Raw genomic sequence first — 22492 nt, 5'->3', positions numbered from 1 at the left:
GTAAACTGGTAACTATTTTCCTATGTGCATTAATATTTCTTCAACCAAGTTACTCCGATCAATTTGGCGACCTAAAATATGTCCCCACGTTTGCTAGCCTTTTAGACCTGATTTTCAAAAGGCCTTTCTATGATGAAAGAAAATGAGACATTTGTATTTCACAATATACAGTATGTACTTTTCTTTGGGGAACAACATTGAAGGCTTTTACTGGTGTTCGATACGATCAAGTACCATGTACTGGGTGCCCCTGCATAAACATTTGACAAGTTTGTGCATGAAATTCAGACTTGTTTTCTTTTTCTTTTATTACCATTGTTCAAAGATCAGGTGCGCTCAATGGGTGGTCTTCTAACCATTAAAATCTCGCTTTGCAAGGTTATCTTTGTCACCAATACAAATGTATTCTTGGATTAATAGCTGGATCTCTTTATGTTGCTGTAAACTTAATTCCTTGAAAGCCTGATAATTGTACGTTTAGAAACAACTTCTAGAAATCTTCTAGAAATCACTTGAGTGGCCTACAGTGTTACAATCAATGCAGGATTACAATTTTAAAAATGTATTGGCAGAAATGTACAACCCCAAATGAAAAGTATCAATTGTAGACCTCCGTTGTACCTCACCCTCGCTATGTTCTGTGAAAACAAAGTATATTCTTTTGTTTCTCGACAGGAGTTCCATCTGGAATATGACAAGCTAGAAGAAAGGCCTCATCTGCCATCCACCTTCAACTACAACCCTGCTCAGCAAGCCTTCTAAAAGACTTCCCTGTTCATGGGGTATGGCTGTCTCAGCACAATACTCAACATAACTGCAGAACTGATGTGGCTCAGGCATCCTGGTTTTAATTCCTTGAGGATCTGGCAATTGTCTCTTGCAAAGGGATCATCACTTGAGGTCCTGCCTTACTAATTATGTGCTGCCCAACAACTATAATTGTAATTTGTTTCTTTAGTTTGAGCAGGGTCTGGATATTTTTTTTTTTTCTCTTTTTTTTTGTTTTTTTGTTTTCCTTAAATGCCAGCAGACAGACCTGGGTCTGTATACACACACGAGTACAGTACACTGACAAAGTTTACCACTTAGTTTCCAAATTGTACAAAGGAAGAGAGCAAGAGAGAGAGAGAGGAAAAAAAAGACAACATTAGACAACAGTTTGCATTGTTCATTGTAGCACTATTGGTAATAAAAGAAACACGTTTGTACATTTTTATGTGAAGATCCTTCTCGTATTTCATTTGGAAAGATGGGCAAGGTCACCTTCCTTCATTTTACTCCCCCCTTCTTTTTGAAAGGCAATTTTTCGCCATGCTAAGCCCCTTTCCCAGCCAAAGGGACCTGCAGCGCATTGCAGAGCAAAGGGACTGCTGCTCCCTCTGGCAGAGAAAGTGCTAGCGCAAGAATATTTGACTGTTTAGGACAAAGATATTGCCACAACCTTTGGACAATTTCCAGAGTTGTGTATTACTGAGCTTCATCTTTCCAGAATGAGCAAAACACTGTCCAGTCTTTGTTACGATTTTGTAATAAATGTGTACATTTTTTTTAAATTTTTGGACATCACATGAATAAAGGTATGTATGTACGAATGTGTATATATTATATATATGACACCTATTTTGGAAATGTTTGCCCTGCTGTACCTCATTTTTAGGAGGTGTGCATGGATGCAATATATGAAAATGGGACATTCTGGAACTGCTGGTCAGGGGACTCCTTTGTCGCCCTGTGCACTAAAGGGCCAGATTTTCAGCAGCCAAGGACATCCATACCCAAGTGAACGTGATGGGACTTAAAGAACTGAGACAATTCACTCTGGCTGTTTGAACAGCAGCGTTTCATAGGAAGAAAAAAAAAAAAGATCAATCTTGTATTTTCTGACCACATGAAGGCTTCTTCTCTTTGTAATAAAGTAGAAAAGCTCTCCTCACTGCAGTGTTGACTTTTGATTTGAGATTGTGAAATCATTTGCGCAATGATAAGGGTACTCGCTTGAAGTAGTTCCCTTTCTAATTTAGAAGGATGGTAAAAGTGCTAGAATAACAAATCTTCAATTAGCAGGCTAAGGAGATATGGATAGATAGTTAATACAAATGATTCACCCAACATGGTGACATGCTTAAAAGTTCCTCAGTTGGTAACAAAATATTGGTGGATGTAACCCAACTGTCCTACATCCTCATATAGGTTTTTATTTAAATATCTTCTTGAAAGGTGAGACTTGGTAAAGTTAAAAAAAAAAATTTACTCGGTCAAGAGATGCAAAAATTACAAAATTTCCTAGCCCAAATTTTAAACAAGTTTTACTACATTCACCATTGGCTTTTCTTGCTTTACCTAACTGCACTGGGTCAATATACCATATACAGTATTGTATATTTTAGTTACGTAACAGCAACCATGTAAGCAGATGTTCTGTTTTGTAAGAGCATTCATTGTAGGCATGATTCAACGTTTCTGAAATTCTTCTTTGACGGCATTCTCGCATGGGATTTTGAAGGTGAAGATACAAGGTGCTTGCTGATATTTAGAGGTAGAGCGCTGTGTGTTTAATGAAAATTAATAAGCCATAAAAACTAATTAATGAATAAGCTCACCTAAAACTGCAAAAACTGAGCCATGAGGTACACCAACAGAGGATAAAGTGTTAGCAGTAGCAAAAAAGAGGAAGTGATGGGAGAGGGAAAACCAGTAGAGGGATTTGTCATCGATGCATGAAGAATTTGACAAACAAGAAAATGGTCAGCAGAGTCAAAGCAGAACAACAATCAAGCAGAGTTTGAAGGGAAGGTAATTTTGAGACTAGCAGCATGCAAATGACTACTTTTGTGAAGACCATTTTCAGTGGAGAACAGTAGAGCTGTAGAATTTGGGAAAATAAACTTGATTTGTGAAAGTAAGGCAATATTTCAGTGTTATTCATGGAAGTTAAATGCATGAGGGAGATGTGAAAGGTGGTACATTAGCGGTGTGCATTAATAGATTTCCCATAATGAGAGCCAGAGTTCTGAATAGAAGGAAAGAATTGTGTGAGCATATAGTAGATCAAGACATGGAGGGCACCTGAGAGAGGAGTCTTTGGTGGGAAAAAATAACCAATGCCTTGGAAGAATCGATGTACTAGTAAAGGAGCAGAGGAAATATCTTGATATAAAAAATTCACCTTGATAAAATAAGCAATGAACGGAGATGTAGTGGAACAAGGAAAAGCGGCTACCAGAGGAAGGTCTGAAGAGAAATAAGGAAAATTAGTAGTATGTACTGTATGCAAAAAATGTAGATGTCACAAGGTTTGTAAAACTAGTACAAAAATAAAATATTGATACACAGATTACACTTGCCACTTTAATTCAATATACTTAAGGAAAATAGTACAGCTCAACCCTGTTATAACGTGAATCCGCTTATAACGCGATGCAAGCGTGGCTCCCAATTTTTGTATTTATAAATACTTTACAACACTATTATTGGTCTCTTAAATCCGTTATTGTACAATGCATACAATTGTACATTATTTCTAACGTGATCCACTTATAGAGCAATGTGATTCTTTGGACCCCAAGCACAGCGTTATATGCGGGTTGAGCTGTACATGGTGTGTAAATTACTGTAAGTATACAGCTCTAGATTGTGTTGTTGGGGTTCAGATCTACAGCTAATGCTGCACAAACATCTCCAAATATCGAGGAAACATGGTTACATCAGCTCTCGACACTGAACCAGCCTGTGCATTGCCACAGGGTCTTTCATGTTTAGCTGCATGTTTACAATTTACATTTCAGAAACTTATGTTACCCATACGTGCACTTAGACAAACCGGTGCCAATACATAATAGGCAAATGACATTTGTAGACTGAAGATCCAGTTGTATTAATTTATAATACATGGAGTTACCGTTCATTTTCAAGTATGTCCTGGGCACAGAGTTATGATGACTATATATGGTTATGTTAAATGAACAGAGGCTATACAGTATATTTAATATTTAGGAGAAATTCTCGAAAGGCACATAGATGAGCCATAGTGCTCATAAAATATCTAGTGTTCATTTACCAAGTTAAATGACTTGGCTCCCAACACATTTGGTTTTGTTACCGGTCCATTGCATTCATAAGCAAGCAGCAATTTTCAGACCCCTTTTGCAGATAGAGGCTGCTTTTAAAGATACACCCTTAAACCGCTTCCAAGTGATCTTCTGACCACAAAGTGCAAACTCTTTATTGCAGCAGTATTTCTGTTTTTTAAAAGTATTTACTCAACATAAAAAATAACTTCATACTGTGCAGTCAACTGTTATGAATACTAGTTAATTTAAAGGATCAGTATTTGTGCCACGCAGTATCAATACCAGCCACCCATATCAAAATATGATCATTTAGTTGGTGTCTAAATCTTGTTTTAATGTTTGTGATTGATCATAAGTGCCCGGCAAATCCATTTTTTTTATACCACTTTATTCTTCAAAATATTCTGGAGTTGCCAATCAATTAATGGTGAAGATTACAAAAATGACCCATCTCACATGATCACTTATGAATGATGAATGTGCAGATTTAAGGCATTAAAAAAAAATGTCATTGTGTTTAAGGGATATCTTTTTCATTTAATTTATAAATTAAATATTTAAGGCCTGTACTTATTACTTGTAATTATTATTCTGGGTGTAAATTGTTAAACCTGGACAGCTATATTGTTGGAGGCAAAATCAAACTACACAGTACAGTATTGTGATGTTGAATGTATGCTAACCAAAGCAGCTAGAAAAACACATAGCTTGCCATGCTGGAGTTGGGAGGATAGAGTGACTGCTTAGGAAAAAAATCTAAAACCAAGAAGATTAAGAGCGGATATAATAACCGAGGTTATGATGTATAGATAAAGTAGAGCTCTAAAATTTGACCTTGTGGTGTCTGCTGGATCTAGATTAAACTCATGTGGCAAGGTACTCTTTTAAAGGGCAATTTTTGGTAGCATCAAGTGACCAAGGCAGTTTTTAATTCTTATCAAAAATATCTTCACTGCTACAAGACATCAAAGTAAGTTCTCATAATGGCATATCTTACCTTCCATCTGTCTATTATTAAAGGGGAAACGTCATGAAACAGCTTGGTCACATTAAAAGCACATATATTGTGAAGTTCTGTAGGTCACACACAAAATAGCATTCCCCGAAACGTCCCTCTTTTCAACAGCTCTCGGTGTGCACAAACTATTTACTGCTGTGCTTTTTCTTTTAAAGATTAAAACAGACTAGACGGATAGGCCATTACACTACATATATGTCTCCATATAGCATGCGTGACTCATTGACATAGATACGCATATGGATCATGGATAAAAAAAAATTGTGCTATAACAGTTATGTTAATGCACACTATTATGGTGTCAAAGAAGCAATTCATCTAATTGATATTCTAAGCATCAAGGTCCTGGCATATAAAATAGTATATCAATACATTTTTCCTGGAATAGCTCATGCTGTGTGGTGGGAAGGTATACTGTAGTGGGTTACAGATTATTTCAAGTGTATACGGCTTGTGTTCAAATAGAGCTCACCTATCAACATTATTGTAAAAGTTATATTAAGGTACACGCTGAAGACTTGATTTTTCTATAATGCAGGTGTAGATTAGTTGTACTTTAGGTTGTAATAGACGTTATTACCAAATCAGTCGTCTGTCAAGAAATGTGATGTCTCCTTCCATTTCCTTTCTTATCCTCGTACGTAAATGCAGCCACATACTAAACCTGTGAATTTTTTCCTCTTAATGCAGGTTTCTCAAACTGCTTTTCTAAAGACCTTCGTGGTAGGGACAAAAGACCCTTAAAATTCACTTTAGGCAGCGCTTTCTTCTTTCTCCCAAGGCTGTGGTAACAAACAAACCATTCGCAGCTCAAAAAGACAGATGATTGTTCTCCCAAGGCTGATTTACGGATGCCGGTAACAGTATTTAAAAAAAAATACAGATTGTGTACTTATGCGCACATCTATAGATTATAGACACGCACACATTTATATATACACAGATGCACATAATCTGTGTAGTGTGTGTATGTATGTATATATGTACAGTATATACACCAACTAGCACTGAGAAGTTTGAAGCAGGGGAGCCTGGTTCAATTCCCGGTTTCGGCTCCTTGTGACCTTGGGCAAGTCACTTTATCTCCCTGAACCTCAGGCACCAAAAACATAGATTGTAAGCTCCACGGGTCAGGGACCTGTGTCTGCAAAATGTCTCTGTAAAGCACTACATAAAACTAGCAGCACTATACAAGAACATGTTATTATTATTATATTGTACACACGTGTAAACTCACAGCAACACACATCCTGTTAATTTCCAACGCTCAACCTTCAAGCCGTTACAGAAACCTGGCTCACCACCTCAGATGTGTGGAAAATGAAGGGAAGCGCAACTCGTTCAGTGGTGAATATGTGGAATAAAAATAGATACAATAGTCCTACACAGTCTTTGGAGATGTTTCTCCAAATTTAATAGACTCCTATAGATTCAGAACTCACATTTTCTCTGAAATCAACGAGCATGTAACCCAAACTTAGGTGGGTAATGGATAGTGTGGTATATTCGTGTAGATCTTCTCTCTATATTTCTTAGGGTTCTTGGGGGTACTTGGATTCACTCACAATGACATGATATCAGCCGTATATATATATGGGAAAACGGAAAGCCAAACATAGTGTGTACCGTATAAAATAACTTTAAATCACTAAAAAGCCATATAGGTGTATGCTTACATCAATAAAACGTATACCGGGCACATAGGAAAAGCGAACTCTGCCTCCCAATTCTCACCCCCTCTGCCCGACTCTCCCGTCGTGTCACTTCCGGTTTACCGGCGTCTTGCTTCCAGTATCTCGGCGTGGGTGAATTCACCAAATGGAGGGGATTCTCAGGTGCAGATCAGTACAGGTGAGTGGCGACAGCACCTCAGATACCACCTCTCCTGTTGCACTCGCTTACGCTGGTCTCTCCCTCAGCCACACCCCAAGTAAGGAAATAGACAGGATGGAGGTTGGCATACTATTGTCCCCACACTGCATTTTTCATGTCATACCCCCATTACCCTACCTCTCATTCTTCGAAGTCTACTCTGTCTGTCTCTTCTCCCCTATTTCCCTCTGGCGCTGTCATCTATCGTCCCCTCATGGACCTACATTCCAATTTCTTGACAACTTTGAAGCCTCGCTCCCTCAGTTCCTCTCTTCGGACACACTGCCATACTGGTAAACTGTAACATACCTATTGACAATCCCACTTCCACCTCAGCTGCCCATCTTATCTCTCTAACCACCTCCTATGGTCTCTCGCAGTCGACGACCTCTCCTACTCACTGCAATGGCCACTTCCTTGACCTTGTTTTCTTTCGCGTTGGCTCTCTCTAACCCCTCTAACACCCCCTTTCCTCTCTCTGATCACCTAACCTTTAACTTCACTCGACTCTATGCACTTTTCACGACACCTACTTCCACATGCACATACAAAAACCTACATGCTCTAGACACCTCCAACTTTCAACATCTACAAACTCTCCTTCCTCCCATATCTACCCTTTCCTGTCCCAACCTATCAACATCTCTATACAACAGCATACTCTCAGCAACCTTAGACGAGACTGCCCCCGCCACCACAGGTCACCCCCAAAAATTCAAGCCACAACTGTTGCATATACCTTTCACTCGCTACCTCCTAAAGTGCTCACACACTGCAGAACGTTTCTGGAGGAAATACCCCTCAAAAGCAGGCTTCCTCCACTATAAGTGTATGCTCTCCTCCTATAACGCTGCCCTCTTCACTCATACAAACGTTGTCATCCAACCTTAATGCCTATTTGCCACCTTTTAACTCCCTTCTCCGTCCAAGTACACCTACACCGCCCTCAGGGCCGAGACCTCGCCACCTACTTCCCAGACTAGATTAAATCTAACAGATATGACAGCCCCCCCCCCCCCCCCCCAACCTCACCTTTTTAACCCCTCTCGCCTCTGGCATATTCCCATTTTCTTACAAACATGCACTCATAACGCCCATTCTCAAGAATCCCTCCCTTGACTCCCTCCCCTCTAACAACCGCCTTATCTCTCTTCTCCCCTTTGTCTCCAAGCTACTTGAACGACTTGTATAAAACAGCCTGACTAACGTCCTCTCATCCAGTTATCTGCTTGACTCTTTACAATCTGATTTCGGTCCTCTACACTCCGCCGAGAGCACTAACTAAAGTGACCAATGACCTACTTCGTTAAATCTAAGGGTAATTTCTACATATGTAGAAAACTCTTATTTTCCACATATCTGGGGAGTATTTGCGATCCTGGTCCCTTGCTTCAGTATACCTGTTTTGGATGCCGGTTTGAGTCCTTTTCTGGAGCTGCATTACCCCCATATCTAATACTGTATATTTATGCTATCACAATTTTGTTCACTTTGAATATTTATAACGGTATTTGCGCTTTCCTTTTTCCTTAATCTATCCATACTAATTCACCTGAATCTCTCCTCTGCCTCTGACTGTTGATCACCCCCTTCTCAACATTCTACTCCATTGGCCTCCATGACACAGCCTTCTCCTGGGTCAAGTCCAACTGCTCCTTCAGTGTTTCCTTCTCTGGTGTCTCCTCTTCACTCCCTCTTTCTGTCGAGGTCCCGTAAGGCTCTGTCCTTGACCCTCTGCTCTTCTCACTCTACACCTCTTCTCTTGGTGAACTAATACAATATTTTGTTTTCAGTATAATCTTTATGCTAATGACACTCACATGTATGTCTTCTCCCCTGACCTTTTCCCTTCCTGCTCTGTGTCTCCAACTCTCTCTCTAAAATCTCCTCCTGGATGTTTCACTGCTACCTGAAGCTAAAAAATGGCCAAGACAGAATTAATATGATTTCCCCCTTCCCCTGCTACACAGACACTCTCCCTGACTGTCAACACTACAATCTCCTCAACATCTCAAGCCTGCTATCTAGGAGTCATCTTTGACTCTGATCTCTCCTTCATTGCTCACATTCAGTCCATCATGGTCCTGCTGTCTCGACCTCAAAAAATATCCCCAAGATGCGCCCTATTCTCACTCATGATGCAACTAAAATCCTAATCCACTCATCATGTCCACCTCTCTCAACGCCAATCAATCCAAAATGCTGCTGCTACAGTAGACTCTTCTACCGCACTCATCGCTCCACTTCTACAGCTCCGCTATGCATATCCCTACACTGGCTTCCCATAGCCTGTAGAATTTAATTCAAAACCTTAGCAATGTCATAGGCCGCGTTGATAGTGGCTGAGATGGCAAGGTCTCAATGACAGCGCTCCCCCTTGCATATCAGCCCTCATCCACAAATACATACCCCCTACGTTCTGTACACAACATCCGTCTTTCCTCCCACCTTACTATCTCCTCTCACTCCCACCTGCAAGACTTCTCCCGTACTGCCCCCTCACTATGAAATTTCCTACCACATACCATCAGACTCTCCCTCAGCTGTCAGATGTTTACAAACTCCCTGAAAATCCATGATTTTAAGGAAGCCTATTTGCCATTCCTCCAACACCCAATTCCCCTTCCAACCTCATTGGGATCAGCTGTGTTCACTCTATGTAACATCCCCCCCCCCCCCTCGTCCCTTACTGGCTTCAGCTGTCAGATTTTCATATTCTAGAGAAGAACAGTCTCACAGGGAATATGTGGAATCGAAAACCGCAAAAAAAAAAATATATATAGTGCAACACTTTTTTTTAAATTACTTCAACTAATTAATGATGGGTGTAAGGTATCTCACTCTCATGATGTGGGAGATAATCGGGCAATTGGGTTATATTAACCAACTTTAAGCTGACTTGGCATCTTCAGTACAGTAGATATCCACACTGTAGCAGGGACTCCCAATACAGAAAACAAAAAAGCAAATAAAAGTGCAATATTGCTTTTTATATAAATTAAAGAATAAAAGTAATGCACAATTTACAAAATCTGTGTTCTTTATTATAAAAATGTTATAGAACATCACCTCAATTCATTCACTTTTTTCTTTTTTTTAGAAACATTATTAAAAGCATCGATTTATTTTTTAACAAAGTGTACCAATATGTGCAAAAATCCACGTGCAGCAATGTTGAAATCAATAAAAACTGTATCCCTAAGCATCTCTCTCTGCATGTACTATAAATAAATAAATAGATATTAGGCATTGTTATACATGCTCCCAAATTGATTATACCAAATTAATTAGTTAACATGCTGTACATTATCTAGAGTGGTACTATATTGGTTATATAGAAAATATTCAGGCACTGTCTATGTTCAATTAAAGCTGCAGTTCTGTCTTTTTTTATTTTTTTTTATTTTTTTACTTCAATAGTTTAATGTGGGCAAGCTCTAATTACCTAAAGAACTGCATAGCTGCCGGTCAATTCGTTCTCCGTCTATTGATCGGCAAAGTTTGGCGACATCTTTAAATATGGGGAATGTAAATCGTTGCTATAGGAACAAGCAAGCTTGTTAAAATAGAATACAAGAAAATTGATCTTTCAAAGTTGTTTTTTTTAAAACAGAAAATGCTAAAAGTATTTTTTCTTACTACAGAACTGATTTATTAAAAAAACCACACGTGCAGGATATTGACTGAACTGCAGCTTTAAAGGAACACCTCCATTTATTCAGTTTATATGCAGAATACGTTTGTTGCTACACTGCCCTCCCAGGCCCGATTTATACACACACATCAAGTCCTACCCTTATCCTCCAATACCTGGGAACTCTCTCCTCATACCTCTCTCCCTGCATCTCTTTATGCCCTCCCTATTTACTGTTTTCTCAGTCCTTTGTAAACTATTTTGTTCTCTTCAACTTCCCCACTCCCCTCCTCCTATCCACATGTCTTCATCTCTCCTCCCCTCCACCTATGCATGTGCCCATATACTGCCCCATTATTTACACTCCTTGCCCAACAACTTCTACACCCCTCAATAAAAAGCACCCCCACAAATTCTCCATCTCTTGGACTCAGCCATATACACACCTTCTCTTGCCCATGCCACCCTGCCACCTCTTTCCCAGCTACTGGTGTTAACCCAGCTAATTTAATACTGACCAACCCTAAAACTCACATCAGAAAAGAGGCCTCCCAATAGCCGGCACTCATGGCTTCTGAGTGCCACACTGTCACTCCTACCAACCATTGTGGCCAAGCACTGGCATCTGCTGCACGTATTCCCTCACCCGCTGTCTCTGTACATTTCCCAACGTACCACTTGTATTACTATAATTCCCTGTACTGTATGGTCTTTGTGAAGCGCTGAGTACACTGTCGGCGCTTTATCAATAAAGATATACAGTACAAACATCTCAAACTACAGTATTCCTGTTATACTTCATAGTAGGGACAGTAGGAACACATCCCTTGACATGCAGACCTTTCAGCACTTTGGGCATATGAAACATGGCCATACCAAAGCCCAAAGATACACAGGGCGCATATTTTTCATTGGGCAGTGTACACAGATGCCCTGCCCCTCCCATCACCTTGACATGACTGCCGGACTCAGACAGCTGCAGTGAGGTTAGGGGACAACAGGCTGCATGTTTATGGCCCGCAGAGTAGCCGTACTAAACGCTGAACATTGATTTATCAAAGCTTTTGTATGGCCATAGGAAGATTTAATTACTCGGCCACCTATCTCTGGTGCCCTATTTAATCATGCACTCTGCTGCTCCGACATAAGTAAACGAATAAATGGCCGTGAAAGCTTGAGGCGAAGTAGCAAAACCACATTGTGTTATAAAATGAACAGTGTTAAAGAGCTACATGCAGATTCCAAGCAAATGCAAAGAGTAAAAAACAAAAAGCTCTCCGCCAAGGAGTATTGTTCTGTTGAGATAGAGAACCGCAGTGTATTTCATATCTAGAAAAGATGTGTGCTGGTCAGTTAGCAAAAAAAAGTAGTGGGGATTAACATTATCTGTGCACTTTCAACAACTGGCATGATGCTGTTAATGTTAATCAACTTTAATACAAAGCACGTGTATATCAATACAAGTGTAAACAATCCCAAAAATAATTAAATGTGCCTGGGTATTAGCATTTCTGTATCAATGGATGGGGACCTGCAAATGTGATTTTTTTTTTTAAAACATAGGTGAAATTAAGGCTGATTGATAGTACCACATGTAGTCATCAAAGCTTTTAATGTAATACAATGCAGACACAAATTATTGCTGATATTCTTTAGCCAGCTATGCGTTTTTTAAACTCTATACCAAATCTTCAGACTTTCAATTTTATGATATAGGAAGAGGAGTTGTACAGTACAGTGATAATTTCACAACCTTTGGAAAAATTCGAATTTGCACCGGATTGGACTTTTCATTCCCCACCACACCTCTAACACTGAAAGAACTAATTTCATATGTAGAAACATTACTGAGCAGACTTTTTAGATGACTCTGTCTCTGATATTTTGTGCTAGCAGTGCAGTTTAGTAAGGCACATTGCTATATACAGGATGAACACAATTCGTGAATCCGCGCTCGTGCTGTCTTGCATAAACTCTGGAAGCCAATCCCTTGGCTACTAGGTGCACAGGAGCTATATAAAAAAAAGTCATTAAAACAATCACCACACATAGAATACATTGATAATGTGGAGAGAGGAGGAAGCCAGCCAACAAAGGGGATAATATTGTGATAATGTAAAAATCATATAACATATAGGAGTGGCTGATAAGGAGATCCTCACAGATAATGCTATGCATATCTACCCATCTAGATTTAAGAGGATGTGTAAGATGCTCAGAGAATTTGCTTAATAAGTTACCATATACCCTATGTTTCCAGAATACTAGTGTCGCGCTTGTTACCTATAATACACCAAAACATTGCATTGCCACTTATAAGCCTAATTGTGGCAGCAACGTACTCCATTACAGAGCCCCTATCTCAGTTACCAGACTCTACACTTAGAAACAATTCATTACTCTGCTTTCAGTATATTAGAGACTTTGTTTCAGCTTTGAAAATGTTACACAATGTGCAATGACAATGCTCTTAATCTACATCCAACATACAGTTAGGTCCGGAAATAATTGGACACTGATACAAGTTGTGTTATTTCGGCTGTGTACCAAAATAAATTCAAGTTTCAGTTAAATAATGAATATGAGCTAAAAGTGCAGTCTATCCGCTTTAATTTGAGGGTATTCCCATCCAAATTGGAGGAAGGGTTTAGGAATTACATCTCTTTAATATGTAGCCCCCTCTTTTTCAAGGGACCAAAAGTAATTGGACAATTGACTCAAAAGCTGTTTCATGGACAGGTGTGGGCTATTCCTTCGTTATTTCATCATCAATTAAGCAGGTAAAAGGTCTGGAGTTGATTCCAGGTGTGGCATTTGCATTTGGAAGCTGTTGCTGTGAACCCACAACATGCGGTCAAAGGAGCTCTCAATGCAAGTGAAACAGGGCATCCTTAGGCTGCAAAAAAAAAAGAAAATCCATCAGAGAGGTAGCAGGAACATTAGGAGTGGCCAAATCAACAGTTTGGTACATTCTGAGAAAAAAACGCACTGGTGAGCTCTGCAACACAAAAATGCCTGGACGTCCACGGAAGACAACAGTGGTGGATGATCGTAGGATCCTTTCATGGTAAAGAAAAACCCTTTCACAACATCCAGCCAAGTGAAGAACACTCTCCAGGAGGTAGGCATATCATTATCCAAGTCTACCATAAATAGAAGACTTCACGAGAGCAAATACAGAGGGTTCACCACAAGGTGCAAACCATTCATAAGCCTCAAGAATAGAAAGGGCAGATTGACTTTGCCAAACTATCTAAAAAAAGTCAGCCCAGTTCTGGAACAGCATTCTTTGGACAGATGAAACTAAGATCAACCTGTACCAGAATGATGGGAAGAAAAAGTATGGAGAAGGCTTGGAACGGCTCATGATCCAATTCATACCACATCATCTGTAAAACACGGTGGAGGCAGTGTGATGACATGGGCATGCATGGCTGACAATGGCACTGGGTCACTAGTGTTTATTGATGATGTGACAAATGACTGAAGCAGCCGGATGAATTCTAAAGTGAATAGGGATATATTGTCTGCTCAGATTCAGCCAAATTCAGCGAAGTTGTTTGGACGGCGCTTCACTTTACAGATGGACAATGACCCAAAACATACTGCGAAAGCAACCCAGGAGTTTTTTAATTCAAAGAAGTGGAATATTCTGCAATGGCCGAGTCAATCACCTGATCTCAACCTGATCAAGCATGCATTTCACTTGCTGAAGACAAAACTTAAGGCAGAAAGACCCACGAACAAACAACAACTGAAGACAGCTGCAGTAAGGGCCTGGCAAAGCATCACAAAGGAGGAAACCCAGCATTTGGTGATGTCCATACGTTCCAGACGTCAAGCAGTCATTGCCTGCAAAGGATTCTCAACAAAGTATTAAAAATTAACATTTTATTTATGATTGTGTTAATTTATCCAATTACATTTGAGCCCCTGAAATAAGGGGACTGTGTATGAAAATAGTTGTAATTCCTAAATGTTTCATACGATATTTTTGTTCAACCCCTTGAATTAAAGCTGAAAGTCTGCACTTCTATTGCATCTCAGTTGTTTCATTTCAAATCCATTGTGGTGGCATACAGAATCAAAATTATGAAAATTGTGTCAGTGTCCAATTATTTCCGGACCTAACTGTATGTTTTGTGTACAGGACATCTGGGGATGAAAGGCCCAGAGGATGTTCAAGGTTTGATTCAATTATCCACATCCTCAGATCAAAGGGATGCAATGTGCCTGTCCATTTGGTCTACCAAGACTGTCTGGAGTCTCTCACCATGGGGGCATGGAGGGAAGCAGGTGCAGAGAGGCCATATTTTCACCTGCCCCTGGGTTCAGTCAGATGTTTAAGAAACCCCGTTTTTGTTACTGATTTGTCTCAGATTGGTTGCTAGGGAAATTCCTCACACTCCTGATAGGGAGATAGAATTCTGGGAATGGAACTGAGAGGTTTTAAAAAAACCTTACATAGGTCAGATTTGGCAGTTCTCTAAGTTTCTCTCAAGATTTTAAAGTTTTCTAGATTCCAAGCAGCAAGTGTATCTCAGCCCTTTGGAGAGATAGGGGGGCTGTGGCGGTTGGAACTGCATGGTGGCTTCAGTTCTAAGACTTTTTATGGTAAGCTTGGCGATAAGTCCCTACACCTAGGAAAGTATAATTTTTTCAATCCCCTTTCCCCAAGTAAGTGTGTCTTTTACTGTAAATTGTGTAACATTGTGTGTTTGCCTATTTTAAGTGAACAAATTACAATTTATTTCATTAACTCATTTTGCTCAGTGAAATTATCCTGATATAAAGGTGTAATTGCCTGGTCTCCCGTGACAAGCCCTGTCACACATTCATTGGGTGGGTTGGCTCCTGTGGACACTGGGTGGTTAAGTGCCCACGGCACCTCAGTACTTTGGGGTAAACCGCACTGGGGTGTGGACACGGTGATGGGGGGCACTGTGTGGGGGTACGGCCATGATTGGCCTGGTTGGTTCTGTTATTTTTATTCTTATGTGTTCGGTAAACTTGTTAAACCATACCAGTGTGTATTTCTTATATTGTGTCCTGTGACCGGGTTTTCCCACACTGATAGCGCCTCCACCCGTGATGGATCCTGTCACCATACAATCTAGGTACACCCCAGGCTCCCAGCAGCAGAGGTCCCGGCCACCTGTGAGCCACTGGTAAAGCACCACACACACACAGTAGCCGCCATATCTCCCATAGAGTGGGGGGAAACTGCACTATATGCGTATAGTGCTACTTTATGTATCTGTCGGTTAATTTGTATGCCCGATTGTAACAGGGACTTATCCTGTTTAAATAAAGAAGCCTCGGAACTCTGAGAATCCAGCAGAGAGAGAGAGAGAGTTAATTGCAGCCACTCAATTAACTAGTCTCCCCCTGGACTAATGAGAGATCTGAGAAAATCCAGATGTGAGAAATAGGAGAGAGATTCCTTAGCTCACATTTGGGCTGACAGAAGGAGAGCAGAGAAGCTTGCACACAGACACTGTCTTGAGCACAAAGGCTGTGCTAAGATCAAGACACCCAGAGACCTATATTTCCCTGGACACAGAGGACCAAGAAACCTGCCAGAGACTGACATGGAGGGCCACCTGCTTAAGATACTTCCTGAGACTTTGGAGTGATAGGCTGGTAATGGGAATATCCCTACAGTCCTGCAGATAGGGTCTGGGGAAGTAAGTTAGCCCTTAAAGGGATAGGGGTTTGTTATTTTGTTGTTTTTGTATGTTTTGCCTGGATAAAGGAACAAAACATACAAGATATAATTACACCCAAGATATAATTGCATCCAAATCAGTTTCCATTATATGTACCTCTGACACATCTCTTACACCGATATATCTTTGTTGTTCCGAATTTGTGCTGCCAGGGGGTCCATGCTTAGGGCAAACAGCAAGGGTGGGAGTGGACATCTTTGTCTCGTACCGCTTTTAATTTTGAAGTGTTCTGATGGGAATCCCTGGTGTATTACTGTTGCTGCCAGACTGGAATACAGTTCTAGGATTGCTTTCAAAATTCTACCCCCGAAACCGAACACCCCAAGTGTGGCAGTAAGGTATGGCCAGTGTATCCTGTCGAAGGCTTTTTCTGCATCTAGACTCAACACCATAACTTGTATCTTTTTGGTATTGGTTCTCTCTATCAGATCAATAATTTGTCTTTATCCTCCGCTTGCCGGACTTTGATAAAACCGACTTGATCTGGGTGTATAAGTCTAGGCAGGATATTACTTAATCGGTTGGCCAACAGTTTAGCGTAAATTTTGACGTCCAAATTTATCAGGGATATGGGTCTGTAAATTTTGCAGTCCAATGGGTCATTCCCTTGTTTATAGATTAGAGATATAGACGCTTGAAACATTTGGTCCGGAAATGGGGTACCTGCCAGCACTGCATTAAACATCCGAAGAAGGTAGGGGCCAAAATTGCACTAAATTTCTTGTAGTATAAATTAGAGAACCCATCTGGGCCTGGAGCCTTAGAGGGTTTCAGATGTATAATGACCTATAGCAATTTTTCCATTGTGAAGTTGTCCGCTAATCTCTCCCTCTCGTCCCTATTCAATCTTGGAAGCTTTGAGTCACCTAGGAAGTCCTGTAGGGCCTGTTTCGTGTTGTTGTGGGTGACCTTCTCGCCGTTATATACATTTTGATTTTTTTTTTAATTCTTCTACAATTATCTTAGGATTTGATGTTGTTACCCCCGATTTTAGTCTAATAGCCTGAATGTTGTAATTTGGTTGTCTGTTCCTAATTTTGTTCGCTAGCAAGGTATCTGGCTTGTTTGCTTTTTCATAAAATTTCCTCTTTGACCAACTGAAGAAATTCTCAGCCTGGGAGGTCAGGAGCATATTTAACTCAATTCTAATATCTTTCAATTATTTTAATGTTTCTGCTCTGCCGTCCCGCTTGTGCCGGTCAGCCAGCTCTTCTAATTTGGATTGGAGCAGGACTACTTTTTTATTTCTCTCCCTTGTTCTACTGGTGGCTATGCTAATTAGGGAGCCCCGGAGTGTTGCCTTGTGTGCTTCCCAAAGTGTTGTTTGGGAGTTAACACTGCCCTCATTTAGCCTAAAAAATAGCCCAATTTCATTGCTGACTGTTTAAAAAACATTGGGGATATTAATGAATGATTCATTTAGTTTCTAATTTGCTCCTGGTCTGTCTAGGTTAATCTGCGAACACCATAGCTCTATTGGTGCATGATCTAACCATGATATATCGTTTCATTAATTAACCCACTTCATTAATCTTAGTAACCTCCACCCTGAGTCCTCTAACTCTCTAAGGTCTGCCAGTTATTTGGTCTATTCCCCTTATTTAGCTGGAATAGTTTCAGAGGTAGCACACTAATTGCCACCCAGAAACAGAGAGAGAGCGAGGAGAAAAACATCAAGAAAAATTGTAACTTGTGACATGCACCATCCAGCACAAACTTAAAACATATTATTGCAATCCCTTTTGAACTCTTTTGAATAGTGTGTTTGGCACAGGAGGAGGACATACCCCATGCCTGACCCCCACTACCTGGTGTGCCCCTTGTTCTTATGTCTTTGGGATGTTAGCTTCCAGCAGGCAGAGTGGGGTTAATGCACCTGTGGTTGGACCCATTTGGTGGTAAGCCTTCTATATGAGGCAGAGTTCTATGTGTGGTTGAGTCTCTCAGCCCGCGCAGGGCCCGTAACTTCCCCTGTCTGCCTATGCCAACCCTGTGTGGCTGTGTACACACCACCTCCTGCCGCGCTCTACCACTCGAGTCGCCTGCTCCGTGGTACCCCCCTCCAGCTTCCAATTTCTACAGTGGCAGCCACCTCAAATCCCCGCAGTCTCCCCGGTATAGCCCCCCTTCACCCGCCTTACATCTGCACCCGTTCCCCTCCCTCTGATGCTTTGGTATTCCTCCGTTCTTCCCCACCACTTCCGCAGCTGGGTGTTCTGCTGCTTGCTGAATCCTCTCCCAGGCTGCATCGCCATCCGCGCTTTCTCTCCGCTTCAGGCTGCCGACCACACTGTGAATGGGATCTGGACTTGTCTCGCTTTTGAGAGCTGATTTCTCCTGATCTGCAATGGTAAGGTGAAATGTCACTTTATACAAAATCCAGAAGGAGCAGGGATACCCAAAAAGAGAAAAAAAGAATATATAGTGTGCACTGTGCTTGGAATAATAAGAGTTGTATGGATCCAGTCTTGGCTCCTATGTCATTTTTACAGTGTAAAAGTAGATAACACGCCTTCTTCTAACTGTGGCAATCACTTTTTCTTCTTTTCAAAGTGTAGATAATCCCTCAGATTTAGAGAGAAAAAAGAGACATAGTGCAATTCAGTCATTAACAGTTTAGTATAAAAAAGACATGCACTTCAGGTACTCAAACGCTGTACATGAAAGATAAGCATTAAACAGGAGGAAGACTGAGGCGCATGCGCGATGGCAGAGAGTATGGATGCATGATTCCAGTGCTCCATGCCCCGCTCATAATATAAAGAAATAAAATACCTTTACTCCATACTGAATTGCTAGAATTTAACTCCTATAACTCTACTAAACTACCAGGATGTCAAAACGGGCAGCCAAAACGCCGAAATCAAAGGGGCTCCCGCTATATTTTAACAGCACAAGGAGCAGCGCGGCGGAGGCCATAATGGCGCCGAGTTCAAATCAGGGCTCTGATTCGGAACGGGAGGGAGAGAAGGAGGACGGCGAGAACGCTGAAGACAGGCCAGTTAGGCTTGGCGATTTTAATCGCTTGTATACCGACCTCAAAACCCTTTTGCAAGCAGAAATTAAAGAGCAGGGGAGGGAAATCAGTAGCCTGGGAGAGCGCACAGGTCGAGTTGAGACCCAACTGGACATTGTTACCACCGCAACCAAACGCAATGCAAAAAAAACAACAGAGATGCAGATCCAAATTAATGACCTGAAAGAGAAGCAGGAAGACGCAGAAAATCGGGAGCGTCGCAATAATATAAGGATACGGGGGGTCCCCGAAGAAGCGGGGGATTGCGAGGAATTCGTCCTGAGATGGATGGGGGAATTGCTGCCGGATACCCCCAGGGAAAGACTGGAGATGGATCGCTGCCATAGAGCCCTGAGAACGAGGCCTACACAGTCTGATCAACCGCGGGATATCATAGCGCGGTTGCACTTCTACAAGACCAGGGAGGCCATCCTCCACAAGACTCGCGCTACCCCTACAGTAGAATTCGAAGGAGCAAAATTGCTCATCTTCCAGGACTTATCCCCCCTAACCCTGCTGCAATGCAGGGCCCTGCTCCCAATCACAAAAGTGCTGAGGGACAACAACGTCCGATACCGTTGGACTTTCCCTTTTGGATTGTCCGTCAGCAAAAATGGACGGGCCTTTCACATGAAGGAGATTGGGGAGGGAGAGGCGTTCCTCCAGAAATTAGGCCTCAAGGGGACCCCGCCAGCGCCGGTGGAAGAGGAGGAGATCCCGGGCCCCAGCTGGGCAACAGCGGGACAATCGCCCCGGTCTCCACGGAATAAAAGATGAGGTGCAACAAGGCAAAGTCTCTCTAAATAATCCTCAGTGTTTGGATATTAAGTTTCCCAGTTATTCGTTTTAAGTTCCCTGTTACACCGCTACGGACTTAAGCCCGATTACACTACAGCAAGGTCGAGCTTGATTTAAGGTTCCCGCTGGAGGGGCAAAAATCCTCGCTTTCCCACCTGTAAAAGACGTTGTACTCACCTGGACGAGGGAAACAGGAGGTCCAAAGATGGAGGCGAGAGAAAAATCCAGCATGGAACGCAGGAGCAGGAAATCACCATCAACCTGGAGGAGAGCGCGAACACAGCCGTCCAGGATGAACGACGCTCCCAAAATGGCGGCGGCCGGATGTCCGGGCGCCAGTAGAGGAAGTGCGCGGGCGGCCATCTTGGAGGAGGCAGAAAGAACCTAAGGACGTCATGAGGCGGCGACGAGCGTCACGCGGGCGACCCGGACTGGCGGGAATTTCAATTTTCGCCGGTCCCAAGCGCCGCAACTGCAGGGGCAGCAGCAGCCGCAAGCGACACACCGGGCTATAAGAGAGGGAAGTTAAGATCAGCGGCGGAAGGCAGGACAGAATAAGGGTAAAGTAGGTGCAGCATACAAAAAGGTAGATATAGCCCGGGGGAGGCAGAGAGGGTGGAAGAGGTAAGGGAGTAAGCGGGATGGGGCAAGAGGAAGGCATAAGGGAAGTGATGGGAATAGGAAGGAGACAGATGGAAGAAGCAAGTGGAGTAGCATTAGGAAGGAGGGACGGGAGGGAGGAAGGTAAGAACAAGTGGTTTTATCAGAGGGAAGAAGGTAGAGGAAGTATTTAGAGGGTAATAGCAAGTAAATGAGGCCGGGGTAGGTTATGAAAAGGATTACAGGGGAATGAGACACAGGGAAAAGGAAAAGGTCAGAAGAGAGCTCATCAGGGAATGGAGTCTGAAGAGAAACTAGAAGGGAGAGATAGTACACCAAAGAGTGTTCTCTAAGAGAGGTGGAAGATAAGGAGGCCACCCGTCCAGTTAGGGAAATAAAGGGCAAGGACGCAAGCGGTAGCACTTAATACTGGGGTTAGCAATAAACCCAGGAGTTATAAGTTATATAGGTATTGTGCAAGTTTTTGGTTTAGGAGCGGGGCGGGAGCTGAGGGATCTCGGCCTGCTCTGCGGTCCGCATGGGCCAGGGGCTGGGAAGGGGTTATCCCAGCGAAGTCCTTTGGGAGGGAGGGGGTTCACAAGGTGAGATAACATCGGAGAGGGACCAGCGGCAGGTGCCCAGCCCCCAAAGACAATGGAATCTGAGCCAAGTTGGCAGGGCCACAGCTCGGAGGACACTAATTGTTTTTTGTTCTATGTGTGTCATTCCCCATGTTTCCCTATTGTTTCCCCCCAACCCAAAGGACCCACCATCCAAAGATCATCGTGAGTGCTACAGGTCGGAGACGGCTCTTCCTCAGTCTCGGTTCCTGGCGAAACACACACCTCCACCGCCCCCTGCTGCAGGTTCAGTCCAAGTCAAGGATGAGTAACGATCTGATCTTTATTTCCCATAATGTCAAGGGATTCAACAACCCAATAAAGTGCAGAATTGCCTTCAGGGACTATGTTCGCAAAAAAGCGGATATAGTGTTTGTCCAGGAGACACACTTCTCCAAAACTAATCACCCCAACTACCTGGACAGGCACTATAGGACAGTGTTTATGTCCTCTGCGAAAGTTAAGAAAAGAGGAGTGGCGATACTAATCCACCGCAGAGTGCCCTTCCAGGTAGTTAAATCATATAAAGATTTGGATGGACGCTATGTTATCGTCACGGGCACAATTAACAACCAAGAGGTCACTTTAAGCTCAATCTATGCCCCCTGCGAACAGACACCGCAATTCTTCACATCATTTTTTGATAAACTACACAAGGTGGCAATAGGTTGTATATTCCTGGCAGGAGACATGAACCGCACCCTAGACCCAGACTTGGACAGATGCACGGGGACTAACTTACCACAGAAACAAGACGTACTAACTATACATCAAGGGCTCCGTGATTGCCAGTTAATTGACATTTGGAGGGAACATCACCCCTCGGAAAGAGCATACACTTTCTACTCACACCCCCATAACAGATACAGTAGGATAGATTACTTCCTGGTCTCTAACAAAGCGGTCTCCATGGTCTCCCATTCTGGGATCCATGATATTTCATGGTCGGACCACGCACCAATTGAGCTGTGATGTGCTCTGCGGCTGCTGGACAGACCGGGGGCGAACTGGAAATTAAACGAGCTGCTGTTAAAAAATCCAACATCGGAGCGGGCGATAGGAGATAAAATTAAGGAATATTTCGAAATCAATACGGGGAGCGTATCTTCCCACTCTACTCTATGGGAGGCCCATA

General features: G+C 42.3%; 1 protein-coding gene across 9 annotated transcripts in view; it reads left to right on the top strand.

Moving 5' to 3' along the window:
• CNOT2 (CCR4-NOT transcription complex subunit 2) overlaps positions 1–1933 on the top strand; it is a 94949-nt gene extending 93016 nt beyond the window's left edge. For all 9 annotated transcript variants that reach the window (XM_075600255.1, XM_075600252.1, XM_075600250.1 and 6 more), the window contains one exon: positions 676–1933. Coding sequence is in view for 3 of the 9 variants with exons in the window: in XM_075600252.1 (XP_075456367.1) it covers positions 676–762 (87 nt within the window). In the remaining 6 variants the exon portion in view is untranslated. The remainder of the gene's footprint in view (positions 1–675) is intronic.
• Positions 1934–22492: the final 20559 nt, after the last annotated feature.

This window comes from Ascaphus truei, chromosome 5 (genome assembly GCF_040206685.1).
Source record: "Ascaphus truei isolate aAscTru1 chromosome 5, aAscTru1.hap1, whole genome shotgun sequence".
Taxonomy (NCBI): domain Eukaryota; kingdom Metazoa; phylum Chordata; class Amphibia; order Anura; family Ascaphidae; genus Ascaphus; species Ascaphus truei.
This window is presented reverse-complemented; position numbering and strand designations above follow the sequence as displayed.